The sequence below is a fragment of the Triplophysa dalaica genome, chromosome 2, assembly GCF_015846415.1.
Source record: "Triplophysa dalaica isolate WHDGS20190420 chromosome 2, ASM1584641v1, whole genome shotgun sequence".
In the NCBI taxonomy this organism is placed as follows: domain Eukaryota; kingdom Metazoa; phylum Chordata; class Actinopteri; order Cypriniformes; family Nemacheilidae; genus Triplophysa; species Triplophysa dalaica.
This window is the reverse complement of record NC_079543.1, coordinates 12,234,017-12,248,394: the sequence shown is the minus strand read 5'-3', so window position 1 is coordinate 12,248,394 and position 14,378 is coordinate 12,234,017. Positions and strand designations below refer to the sequence as shown.

Genomic DNA, 14,378 nt, shown 5'->3' with positions numbered 1-14,378 from the left:
AAGCATTCAAATGTCAATTTCTGTCAAACGATCTCTCATCTCCATGGATACCGAGGAGCAAGAGGAGCTGTGTGTCAGCAGGTCAGTGTTTTATTAGAAATCCGTGCAGTTGCTGTATCAGCTCATTGATAGCATTGTTAGGCGCCTGTTGGTCCTTCTGATAGCAATCTTCCTGCACTTAGACCTGATATTGATAATGGGCCATTTTACTAAGTATAGCCGTACAGGTTGCATAATGGACACTGATGCAGTCATCCAGGCACTTTGCTCTGCGCGAGCGTGTTGTTCCCATCGACTTTCTTGAAGTCAGCTTTTTACGCATTGAGGGCTCATAATGAAAAAGAGCCTTTCGGCATTCATCCAAAATATCTGCGATTTGTGTAGGGGCTGGTAAAAGCAAACTTGAACCCAGGGCTTATGTGAGCTTTTTGTTCGCATGGTGAAGTAAGGCACGGCAATCGAGTTTCCCTTGAGTCTGACCACCCACATTGCAATATTTTGGGCATTGAGAGTTCAAGGGATATTTGGCTCTCGATCCCAGCACCCCCTTACTCCCCCTGCTTATCCGTCAGAATCACATCTAAAGCATTTGTTGGCGAGTTTGTCAGATGCAAATATTGCTGATCATTGGGGAAAAGGTTGACACGGTGGCAGGGTCCTGTCAAGGTGTTGATCGAGGGAAAGAAAAATGGGAGACTGAGAGAAAACCAGAAGAGATGATTTGCGATTCCTCCTGATGCTCTGAGCTTCGGCTGGTTGTCGACAGCCAGGCAGGCTGTACCTCGCCGAGAGCTGGCGTTTCCTTTGGGGCCCCCCTCCCGGCCGCGGGGGGAGGTGGAGAATTGAAATCCCACCCGTCAAAGTGCTCTCTCTCTTAAACACTCACGTACACACACACATACACCAACTCTCCACAGGAAAAGCAAGAGACAGAACGTGGAGCAGCTCTGGTGCGTTGCACGGTCCAAATGGGATCCTGCTATACTTTGATAGTTAGTTAATTACTCATATGATACCAAACAGATGTCTGGGGGGCTCTAGCCGAATTTCATCTCGCTAACTCACTGATTGACTGAATGACGGGATCCTGGGGAAGGCAAACATTTAAGGAGCGGTAGGTGCAAAACCAGGAGGCATTTATAATTCATAAGCGTAGCAGTTTACGTGCCGTTAAAGATCCCTGTAGTGCCTAGCTGATGCTAAACTGAGATGCTACTTGAAGGGCTGTCTGCTAAATAGTTCCTTGTGTACCAGGTGGTGGCAGCGGCTTTGAACAGGAAACGCATCTTGGCTCAGAAGCGTTCCTTTGCTGTCAAGATAATGAAAGGGGGTTTAAAATGATTCCAAACAAGGGTTGATTAACTTTTCTAACTTGTGCTTCTCTTGCAAGAACATAGTCTACTTCGATTGTATTGATAAAATAATATTATTTACTTGAAAAGTTTTTTGTAAGAATCTATATACCATATTATAAATAAAGGATATCATTAAAATGTATCAAAATTGTATCTTGTAGCTGTGTTCAGTATATCGAAGAATTGGTTTGTTTGATATTAAATATATGGTGTCTTTGTTCGTGCAACAAATTGATTTTGTGTAAGCAATAAGACATTCATTTAATTTATGACATGATAAAGTGCCCGTTTGTTTGGGAAATCGCCCAAAACCAAAATTAAAAACAGAGAGGAGCGATGCATGTTGAGGAAACCAAAGTGATGAAAGCCATGCAACTGGCACATTGTTGAAACAACAATAGAAATAAACTAAAGTTTGGTGCTGTGCCACTAGTGTCATGCCAAAACAGATAAGTTCTTGCCGGGAATGACAGGAAAGGCAACGTCTCGTCCCCAAAGCGTGACAGTAACGCATACTGGCACCCTCCATCTGTGCATCTCCACTAAATCCCTTTTGAAGTCGTGTTGAAGTTTTGTATACTTTTAAGCGATTCTCTTTGATTTCAGGCCCGTGTCATAATATGCAAGTCTATGTATTATGTGTGCGTTTGATATGATAATATGAGACAGTTTGAATGTTTGTTAATGGAATTTAAACTTGCTTTGACCCAGCATGTGTTTTTGACGTCCATTCGCTCTTTTTTTCCCCAGAAGCTGTGATATATAGCCAAATTCAGAGTCTTATCACCTCATCTGGATATCAAAGCCTGAACTGTGTTTAACAATGTGCACTACAACGCTACGTTTGTTTTTGCTGATGGCTGTCATGGCTACTAGTGGAATTTGTCAGTCGAACAGCACGGAGTGGTCTCTGCAGACTTTCCCTCAAGTCTCCACTACCCCCAAAACCGACCCAAAGGTGGATCTCCTGCCTGCCTCTCAGCCCAGCACCCGGAATACCTTGATGGCTAACAGTACCCGATTAAAGGGTCCTCCATCTTGCAAGAATCGCACCACCATTACGGTCTATTTTAAGTACATTAACACCCTTATCTCCTGCATTGTGTTTGTGGTGGGAATGGTGGGCAATGCCACGTTGTTGAGGATTATTTACCAAAACAAGTGTATGAGGAACGGACCCAATGCTCTTATCGCCAGTCTGGCTCTTGGGGACCTCATCTACATCACCATAGATATCCCTATAAACGTCTACAAGGTAGGGAGCACACAACTCTACTTTCCCTGCTTTGCTCATTTACGTTCAATTGCTAGGAAATTACATCATTTTGTTCTTTTCACAAATCAAAAAAACAACCTATACTATAGAAAATAGTGAACTTGAACGCAGGAAAGGGAAAACTGGGGTTGGCAGAGGAAGTTGGGAGGGTTTTGGATACAGAGGGCAGGGGCGTTCAATTATATGGTCTTCCAGAGTTTATCTCTAGGGCCGCCCTGTTCTGATTACACAAGCTTTTGTGATGAGAGCAGCAGGGATATGGTTTGCTAAAATAAACACCCTGTGTCTGGCACTCAATCACACGATAAAGTCCCTTGTGTGATTCACTACTCATCATTGAAACTGGTTATCAACAATGGACAGCATCTTTACATAGACTAAATAAGAACTTTAGACGGAATTAAAGAAAGCTGTAAGATTGACAACACTAAAACACTCACCCAAAGTGTACCAGTTTGGCACAGCTTGGCACAGATTTCAAGAACTGATAAAACAAACTGCATTTTAAGGTACTTTTCAACAGGATACTGAAAAGAGATGTAAGAAGAATATAATAATGAGTTGAGAATATAATCAAAATGAGATAACTTCATTTAAAAATGTATTTAAAATTCATTTTTTTTATTATGTTATCATGTTTTACTTTATTATACATGTTACTGTGTTAGTTGGCTGTTTTTTTTTTAGCTATTATGGCTTAAATCAAAACAAACCAACTGCAGTTTGATTGATATGAATTGGAATGCACAGTAAAAAAATATGATTTTAGGAAAAATTGTAATCTCATTTTGGAACCAAACTCTTCATATAGTAATTCCCGGATATTTTCTCTGTTAGAATGGGAGGTTTAACAGATAAAAACAATATGCCGGGTCATAATGAAAGGATGCAGGTGACGCACACATTTAAAACTAAATTTCAATAATCATTAAACACACACACACACACACTCTCACTCACTTCTCCAGCTGTGCCACTCCCTCACTGATTAAAAAGCGACCTCTTCATACAAACATGACCAGGATACACCCGTGAAGAGTTTCCTTTCTAAACCTGAGCATAATCCGCATACTTTTCCTGTTTAACAAAAGACACGGTCTTTTCAGAAAACCTTGTCAAGGGCACTTGACTGATTACACATCGCAGGGGTTCTTCGTGAACCATTGCAAGAGGTCATATCCAAAATGTGTACTTTAAACAAGGATGACAACTGTTTTCAACACCACCAGTGTCTTCTAAGCTGAAGACTAGCATTAGAAGCCTACACAATGATCCGCGAAGTGCCTGGGCTGATGGAAACACAGCCATTGAAATGGCACTTATGTGGTTTCATCAGGACAAGATGTGTACCCTTAAGGCCCAAGAAGGGATTTGAGAAGCGAGGCAAAAAATCTGCTCCTTATTTAAGTTCGACACGCTCAGGAAAAGCAAATTCCAGAAAGCCAGTTACGGTCTTCTTCTGTTCTAAATGTGCTAAGCATTGTTTTCAAATAAACAACAATTCAACATAGTTTTGTCATCTCTATTCAATGTATTCTAATTGAATGGTGTCATATGGCGGAACACTCAGGAATGTTTTTTTTTATCTGCAGTTGCTTGTTACGAAATGGCCGTTTGATGACAGCTCTTTTGGACTTTTCCTGTGCAAGCTGGTGCCCTTCCTTCAGAAGGCATCAGTGGGGATTACAGTACTCAATTTGTGTGCGTTGAGTGTGGACAGGTAACTCACATCTTAATCATATAATAGCTTTTATGTTGAAATCTATGAAGGTCTAAAAGGGGTAGTTCACCCAAAAATGCTAATTCTGTCATGAATTTCTCACCCTCAAGTTGTTCCAAATCTTTATACATACATTTTTTCAGTTCAACACAAAGAAAGATATTTGGAAGAATGTAAGCTCCTGACAGCTCTGGGGAACCATTGACTACCACAGCAGGAAAAATGATTATACAAATACAGTATATGTACTACTGCCTAATATGGTAGTCAAGAGAGTGTAGTTTTATTCATTGTGCATTCACACATTTTTCTTTATATTATTATATGTACAAATGTTTTCATGTGCTTTCCATGATTGCCTGATAGATTTGCACTTAAGTGTATTATAAATGTAAATGTTGGTTATGAAAGTTATTTATAACGAGGGGTAAAAATGGCCAAGGCATACTATATCGTAAATTATAGATGTGGAAAAATTCACATTATTTACGTATGAAATCTGCATAACATTTAAAGGCTAGTAGGAAAAACTTCTCAACATTTTGAATTGTAACTCCCCTTGAAACTCACTCCCTGGACTCCACTGAGTCCCCTCTATTTCCCATTCATATATTATTAAGACAACAATTTGTGTCTAATTATTAGTAAATAAGACCAAGCCTTATGCAAAAGGACCTCCAGAAACTAGAAACCAAACTAGAGTCAAAGCTCTTAATCCCTGAATTTCAAAAGCTTTTTTTACATCTGATGGTTAAAAACCTCAGTCATAGCTCATGTAATTAAATAAAGCTTTTTGTTCTCACCCCTCTTGCCCCTAAACCACTCCCCTAATTTGACCTTTAAACTTCAGGACACAGTGAAGTTGAGTGCTAAAATTTCACTTTTGAGGTCTTAGGATCACGTATAGACAAAGGTCAGACAGTTGGGTTATAGTTGTATCCCATGCTATGCTATAACTCATTTATGTATGTAAAGTATTAATATAAGTAATTTTGAATCACAATCCATTACAGCTGATACTTATTGTCTCAATCTCACTGTGCGCTTGTTGTTCATCTTTGAACTTGGATGAATGTCCGGACCTAAACCTTCATAATTTAAGGTTTCTCTAAATCAAAACCACATGATGCTGACGTTGATGGAATCCAATTGCTTTTATTTTTGTTTTGATTCTGACATAAAAGCATTTCGTTGCCTTTCTCATGGCATATATAAAATATATATATAAAAAAAATAAAAAATATATATATACTTGATACTTAGAACAATTCTTCCATTTTAGGTGAAGCAATCTTTAATCTTTAAATCTCTGACTCAAAACTTTTTTATTGAATTTTGAAATTATATAAGTGGAATAACTACGAAAAAGGTTTTTGTTATTTCATACCGAAGGTTGGCTGAAAAAATATATAAAGTTAACTGAGAAACGTTAATTTATAAAGCATTTTATTTTTTAACTTGGATGAAACAAAGCAAACACAAAATGTTTTTTACACGTATTGTGGAAGAAAACTTTTCCTGTATCACTTTGATCAGGGTGGTTCCTGAAAAAGCTTCACAGGAAACGTTAATGGATTTACTCATATGGTTTAGGGGAAAAGGCGGGACGTAAGTCTGTCAAGTTCTTGTCTGAATGAGGGCACTTCCTCCAGTTTATAAGGTCACCTCTAATGGGCACCTTTCATTACAAAGTATTTTACTCATCAGAAAGCTCAAGCCACCTGCCCACCTTTGTTAAATCATAACCACAAAAAGAACAACATAGAGGAGAAGTGGCTTTTTTGGAAAAAAAATAACTCTAGGCAAGGACAATTGTTTAAATTCAATACAAATGAACTATTTATTCATTAAATATGTTACTAAATCGTTATTAATTGACTAATAAATAAATTATTAATTTTTTAAAATGTTGGAATTCATGCAGTTCCTGTTTTTTATTTATTTTAATGGTTATACATGTATTTGTGGAGACGAGGTCTGTCTAATTTACATTATACACAATAAGAGTGCATTTGATCCACAAATATGCAGCCTTTGCAGTTTCTAAAGAATGAATCACTCCATGAATCAAAAGTCTGGCCTTAATTTCCCAGCAGCACAGACGCTTTCAATTAGTTCCTGAATCACGCAGAGGAAATGTGCAGTACATCTCGTCCGATTTGTGTTCCTTGTGTTGCGTGAGTTTTAACTTTATTTCTTTATTTCCAGCTGAGCGTCTGCGAAGTGCTACATCTCCACTTAGTGAAATATGAATGCCCCATTGTTGTTAAACAGGAATATTCAAACGGGTCATTAAAAAGAAATTTAGTACCATATAAAATCTTCATGCACCATTTTACGGAAACATCCACCAGAGAAAGATATTAATGAAACAAACAGGCAAACATGAATCGGAAACAAGCAACCAGGCGAACCAGTGAATTTATCCAAACAAACAGCTGAAGTATATGTCTGTGAGCATTTCGGGATATGAATATTAAAACGCATAGCAGTCTTTTCATTAAACTTAAATCAACCTTTTCTGGATATTTGTTGCTGTAAACCAGTAGCAAAATGTTTTCACAGCTGCACTGGAATATTTTCACAGAAGCTTTCCTAGAGGATATGAACCTGATCAATCAAGCGTTGCAGGTGTTGACATAAAAACCTGCGTGAAGGACTAAACATTCTTCCCTGAGGTCATTTACAGAGGTTATAGCCTAGCATACCATTGGAGAAGCTGTTTTTGGCTTCATCTACTTGTCGCCCAAGATCTCTCTTGTTTTTTACAAAGATGAATAATATCCTCAGCTCTAGGATCTTCAGAGCGACGTGTTAACAGTCTTTATCCCTCTTTGTGGTTTAGGTACAGAGCTGTAGCATCCTGGAGCAGAGTTCAGGGGGTTGGTATCCCCCTGTTTACTGCCATTGAGATCGTCTCCATCTGGGTCCTATCCATCATCCTGGCCGTGCCAGAGGCGGTGGTCTTCAACATGGTCACTTTCAACAACCCCTACAACAACCAAATCATCCGCACGTGTATGATGGAGCCTAAATCTGACTTCACAAGGGTAGGCTTTTTTCAGATTGATGTTGTTTTTGTCCATGCAGTATCTTGAGCGTAAATGCTCAAACACTTGACCACTTTGCAATGAATGCTGCATCCTGTCTGACTGACCTCAAGCAGGGTGCGATAAAAAATGTGCTGATCTTTAAGAAACCTACTAAACTTTGATCCTGGGACAACGTTTTGTGCACATCACAGAGAAAACGAGGGATAAGACTAAAATCTTTCAGTCTTCTTTAGTTGTTCCATAAAGACGCTATCTAAAGATTTCTTTTGCCTTGTTCAGAAGAAGTAAATTAATAGCAGACCGTGAGTGCAATTACAAACTGATGCATCTCCCTCGAGCAGAGCCATATGTGTGGATGAGGAACACAGACTTCATTCTTCGTGAATCACAGAAACAATGGATAATTCACTCACATGATACAACTTAATCCAACACAGATGCAATGACATTATTATTCAGTTGTCTTTGAAGACTTTGTGAGTTGTTTCACATGTGTAACAGTGAATAAATTATCCATCTAAATATGTTAAATTCAGATCTTATAGAGCAGCCATTTTTTAATGCAAAACCAATAGTTTGTAGGTAAATGACCTAATACATGTTTTTCACCTCTCAGTTCTATGTAGATTGGAAAGACTGGTGGTTGTTTGGCTTTTACTTCTGTGTGCCTCTGGCCTGCACAGCCATTTTCTATACACTCATGACTTGTGAAATGCTCAACCGCAGAAACGGAAGTCTTCGGATTGCTCTCAGTGAGCATCTCAAGCAGGTAGAAGAAAAATCCTGCCGCAGCACAGTGACGTTTTACATTTAGACGGCCAGGATAATTTTTTATGCTTTTCTTCCTCTATTAACAATTATAAAAGAACTGTTTCATTGGTTTGTAATAAACTTTTATTATATAAATCTGAATGACTGCCTCATTTACGTTTTGCAGCGACGTGAAGTGGCCAAAGCCGTCTTCTGTTTAGTGCTGATCTTTGCCCTTTGCTGGTTCCCGCTGCATCTCAGTAGACTCTTGAAGAAAACGGTTTACGTTGCAAATGATGAAAGACGTTGTGAACTACTCAAGTGAGTAAGCCATTTTTGCTACTGAAGACCACCTGTAGCTCACACCGTATTTTTTCTTAAAGTTTAAGTTTATATAGTTAATGAGTGAGTGTGTAACATTTCAGCTTCCTGTTGATCATGGATTATTTCGGTTTAAACCTGGCCACGGTCAACTCCTGCATCAATCCCATCCTCCTCTACTTTGTCAGCAAAAAGTTCAAGAACTGCTTTAAGGTGAGTTTTGCTCGTTACTTATTATAACTTTTACTAATTATAACTTTATGTAGTTAAAAATAGTACAAATCATACAAAAATGATACCGAATGTGTTTTCTTGTGCATGCACAATACTGTATGTGAAAAAGATTGCCTTTGAATTAGTAAATTAGGAACTTGGTTGATTTGTGAAGAAAGTTACCCAATTCTGATGTCAGACCCCATATGGGCCCCTTCCATTAATGCATTGAGCATAATTGCAAAAATATAAAACGGATTTCATTCAAAGCATAATCATTACATTTAAAGGTCTTGGGTGTGTCATTTTTTGGAGGATCTTTCGATAGAAATGTTGTATAATATACATTACTATGTGTTCGGCGGTGCATAGACCCCTTTTGTGCCGAAGTCACTCTTAATTCACGGCATTAGCGTGAGGCAAAACAAATGGAGAACTGAAGGCGGACAATACAAACCAGCTCAGTTTTGGAGTTGAAATATCATCTTTTTGTGCTGTTGAGTGCCACAATCGACAGAATAGAGTCTCCAATTTTATATCTTACATACCTGCTGCCATTGCCAAACAAAAACACTGACAACAAATGTAGTTAAAGACAATAAAACAAGCTGACTAAAAGAAACGATCATCAAAAATGCTCACGTTTCACTTTTGATGGTGTGGATTATGATTTATGTATGTGTTTAAAACTATCACACACACGCCTACCTAATAAAAACCTTGGTAACAACAAGTAAGGTTGTTTTTAACTAACTTTGTTAGTTATACAACTAGCAGTTAACAATCGGCCAGAAACTAAATATAAAGGAAACTGTTTGTCATCTTTTCTATTTAGCTATCACAAGTGCATTAGTATAAAGGGAGAGGCAACAGGGAGAAGGCTCATGTTACATGTTAGGTTGGGGTTTGTTTTCAAGTAAATACATTTGCTAACGCTTGCCACTGTTAGTACACGCAGACATCTATAGATGTATAAGCTCTGAGTTTATCTTTACTATACACGCTCGGTTTCTCTGTCTGGTAGGTGTAGATGTCAGGCAACTTAACTGGAGGTAATCCTGTCAGTTCGTCCTGGATCAATTGAGTGAGTGGGTACAGGTCGGCCAGGTTCCTTGCGTTTAAGTTAACTTTTTCAAAAACAATAGCAAGTCCTAGACAGTGAGTGACCTAAGATGTAAAAATTTTATCAGATTTTTTCAGGTCATGTCAAAAATCAAGCAAACAAAATGTGATTCCAAGCTTTAGTGATGCTGTCAGGGGGATCTTTCTGCCATCCACCTAAACTCCGCCCACAAAAACGCATCACAATGTTTACTAACAGAAAAGGGGTCTATTAAGACCTTACATCATGAAGAGTTACAATGAGCAATTTCTATCAACACACTGAGGGTGCCCTTGAATGGAATTCGTCATGTTGTTTTACAGTAGGCCTAAACTGAAAAACTGCTCTACTGTAAACACAAGAAAGAAGCGAAAGCGTAAAACATTTTAGCCCTGTGTCAGCCACCGTAGTGCTACGAAAGGGAGAAGTGGAGTGAGCCATTGGTTGCAATTTGCAACCTCACTGCTAGATGCCGGTAAATTTCATACACTGGACCTTTAAAGCGTACACGAACATTTTAATGTTATAGTTTCATTTGTTATTTTGTTTGTATTACTGTATTAGTCCTGCCTGTGCTGCTGGTGTTATACCAAGAACCAGGTGTCCAGCTCTGGCCCCATGAACGGCACCAGCATTCAGTGCAAGAACCAGGAGCCCTGCAACCTCAATACCGACAGAAGCCTCCGCAAAGACAGCGACTGAACAGTGGATGTCAACCAATCGCAATTGCCAGTCGACATTCATACTTAAATCATAAAAAAATGGCCGTCAGCCAGTGTCCAGCTTTGTAACTGCATTTTTACGACAGTAACTAGAGGCCCTCTATGCTTGTCGCAGTACAAGACAGGTTTTATATATAGCCACAAAATAGACAATGGAACTGATATATTTAAAGTCTCCCGCAGACCCGGAACAGCAGTTCCCATAGATCTCTAGACTGTTGTTTTGCAGTGTGAGAAATTGTGGGAGTTTAAACCAACAGCAACAGGATGCAGCTGAACCCAACACAGCAACAATTTCATTCTCATCAGGAACTCAAAGCGTTTCCTTATGTAAACACTGTACTGTGAAAATGCTTCGGATCGTCACTGTCCGATGTAAAAGGAAGTTTCAGAAAGGAAGAGTGAAGTGGTCGGGTCAATCTATGTTCTGCGTCCATTCTTTTCAATGAGCTTTGCCAAAGAAACTCCCAGGATGCCCTTGAGGAGGCAGCACATCCTTTAAGTTCAGTGTCCGGTTTAATGAGCATTTGTTATTTTTATTGTGGCCACAGTTATGGAAGTTTGATGCAAAAGCAACAGGATCTTTTAAGTACATACGTTTTATTTTGATATCTGAGTCATGTTGTGCGCTGGACGTCACTTCTGTTTATTTAGCGGGAAAGAAAGATAATGTAGATACTTTTACCCAGCTTTGCGTTTTTTTATGTTTCATGTATATAAGCATGAAAATCTCTATCTCTAATGATGTCTAGTGTGTTTTATTAAATTTAATCTTTAAGCTCAGAATAACTTAAAAATATTATTTACTGAACCTTTATGAATCTCATTAAGAACATCTTACAGTTACTTTAACATTTACCAACTGGATTCACTAATCATCAGTTCCAGCAATTTAAGGCAAATCAAATTTTGACCTTGTTGGAATTTAACAGTGATTTCTAGGAAGGCATCCAATTGCAACAAACGCTGGGTTATAGTGTGTTCTGTCCACAAAAAAAGACAGAAAGAAAAAAATATTGCTGCATTCTGAGCATAAGGGCGCGGGAAATGGAGCCTTTATGTAATCAAAACAGATACGCCCAAGAGATACAAACATATCCTTGCTTTATTTTGACACTGTGAATTTAATGATAACTGATACATTTTGGTAATACTTTACTTTATTCTTGCTAATATTTAATGGCCTCAGTATTTTAAACTTTAATATTTTATTGTTGCAAGCAAAAATATACAGGAAAATATAACAGAATCTCATTTGTTTCTTCTTATAATTTGAAATAATATGAAAGCTGTTGTGAATGAATATATACAAATTTTGACAAATATCTACATGGGTCCTGCTGGTGTTTTTTGAAGTGACACTTGTAGATGGACATACAGTATTTGTTTGTGAGAGAAAAAAACACATTTTGAGACTATGATGTCACAGATTTATGATGATGTCACATACATATTCATATTTACTACCACTATTAAGTGAGGAATGTTGCACCTTTATCAACATATATTTTAACTAATAAAACAGTGTTCTCAATTTCTCTATATGCTATGAATTACTGTGATTTACTGTACATTATGTTACATATCATGATTGCCAGTACTTATAACATTTAAAGACTGTTAATACCTTAGTCCAATTTTCTAGACAAGCTGCTAGTTATTTTTAAGGATATTGGACTATTGACCCTACCGCTTAAAGCAATGTTGTCTTATCTCAAAACATAATGAGGTTTCCATGTTCAAAGAACGTGCCATGTGACAGCTGTCCATTTCTGCCTTGTGAAGAAGCCCAAATATGGGTGTGACTTAAGATGCACTTTGACCCAACAGGCAACACGGCCCATTTGGGTCATCTGTGTCAAGCCAGAGGATGTGGACGGCGCGTCTACAAAAGATTAAATGTAAACTGTGGGATTTAGACAGAATCTGTTTGCAATGTCTGTCCAGACAGTGTTCATTTTGTAAGAAGTCTTCCAGTGGTCTGGTAACAGTTTGTACAAATAAATATGTTTTCTATTTGCTTGCGTGGTGTGTCATATAATAAAAGACTATAATGGAAATATTGTTCCTATACTGAGTTATTTTCAGATTTATAAACAGTCGTTGCTATGAGGTCAGAGAAAATACAGTAGTGACCAAATGTGATTGCAAAATTTAAACATCAAAATATGAGTTGTCAAAAAAATTAAACTTTTGAGGTATTTATTAGACAAATATTTCGAGACAAAAGTAAAATATAGCATATAAATATTTTGATAAACAAATAAATACTACAGAGAAAAACAAAATGCTTGCAGGACATGAAGCATACATTGACAAAAAAAATTCCAGCTTTTAATATTTATTGATCCCGTTGTATAGTAATATTATGTCAGTCGTGTGTAATGTTTTTGCGAAGTCCCTGTAAATTCTTCGCAAAGCCGAGCATATGTTTACAAAGTAAATACATTTTGTTCAAAATATGAAAAAAGCAATAGCTGGATGTCACTATTGGCCACGACTTTATGTTAATGCAATTTTGCTTTATAAGATACAAATGGGAAGCATGATTTAAAACTTTTCTAATTATATAGCCATTGCAATGCAATGTTCTAGAGTAGACTGACTGTTTATAAACCTACCATATACAAGAGCCAAAACAAGCGCTGCCTTAATAAATTACTTAAAAAAAGCATTTTGTTTGTTTGAAAGACATTCTTTATCACACATGAAATTTGATATGAGAGAAAAGAGCCAAGAGTCTTCAAGTTATCGAAACGTTGATGAAAATACATAACTTATCAGAGGCCTGAGATATTCTTTCTTTTGGCTTTTAAACTCAGAAAAAAGTTTCGGCCTTCAGGGAAAGCAAGGAATGGGTTTAAGTTGGAGGAATTCGGTGGGAACCTCTGAGTTTGCCAAGGAGGAATCAAATGAAGCAAACAGCAGTAACAAAAAGCTGATTCAATCATATTAAATCAAATTTTTGAACAAAACCACTTAATCTAAATGTTACCAAAAGAGACATTTTTATGTTATCTGATGGAATTCTTTGCAGTGTATTAACCAAACTATATAGGCCAAAGTGTGTTTTACAATTGAAATTAACTGAAAATAACTGGCCTTGTGCTCCTTACAGACTTTATTGTATTGTATTACGTTTCATACATAGTATCATCTGAATTTCCAGAAAAAACAACAGCTAATGCACTTACTGTGGGATTATCTGAAGGTGTATTCGGATGGTAAATATTATTTTTCTGGAAACATTTAGCTATTAAATAAAATCCTCACAATGCTGTTCATATGTTTTGAGGAAAGACAACGTTTCTCTGCACGCAATCCAAAGCTAAACTGCCTCCACATCAACAAACAAGATACTCAGATTATATTCTTTCTGAAGTTTATCTATGCTGGAATAAAGTACAAATTGCTATTTCACACAACGCTGATATTTTAAATAAAGAAAACAAATTTCTAGATAAATTGGCCTTGACTGTGAAATAATACAGCCCAGGATAACACATTATATTTTTAAACATGAGGTAACCTTATGTCATGCAAGTTATTTCTAAAAATCATATGGGCCCAGCAATCCAGAAATATGACAGAGTTCCAAGAAGACATTATTTTAATACGCGTTGGCCTATATTGTTCTACTTTATAAAAACTGTAAACAAGTAGATTTAATCATCTCTTTGGCCAGATGTTTAAGATGACTAAATAATCAAACATATTTTAATTTGTTCTGTCCTGAGGGTCTCCATCTGACATGACACCAATTCATAATGATAATAGTTCAAACACTAAGACATGATGTGTTAAATACGTCTTGCCATTCGTTGTCTCAATGAAATCCACACCAAACACTGAAGCAGAACTCTAAA

At 37.4% G+C, this 14,378-nt stretch overlaps 1 protein-coding gene across 2 annotated transcripts; it reads left to right on the top strand.

Annotated features, from left to right (window-relative positions):
• Window positions 1-898: 898 nt before the first annotated feature.
• ednraa (endothelin receptor type Aa) lies at window positions 899-12,533 on the top strand. Of its 2 annotated transcripts, none has more exons than XM_056730929.1 (8): window positions 899-1,114; window positions 2,109-2,610; window positions 4,224-4,351; window positions 7,197-7,401; window positions 8,021-8,173; window positions 8,342-8,475; window positions 8,580-8,688; window positions 10,355-12,533. In XM_056730929.1, the coding sequence occupies exons 2-8, from the start codon at window positions 2,179-2,181 to the stop codon at window positions 10,490-10,492; spliced, it is 1,299 nt and encodes a 432-aa protein (XP_056586907.1). In that variant the 5' UTR covers window positions 899-1,114; window positions 2,109-2,178; the 3' UTR covers window positions 10,493-12,533. The 2 variants fall into 2 exon arrangements, with proteins under 2 accessions (XP_056586907.1, XP_056586897.1); XM_056730919.1 differs by having other exon boundaries at window positions 2,106-2,610.
• Window positions 12,534-14,378: the final 1,845 nt, after the last annotated feature.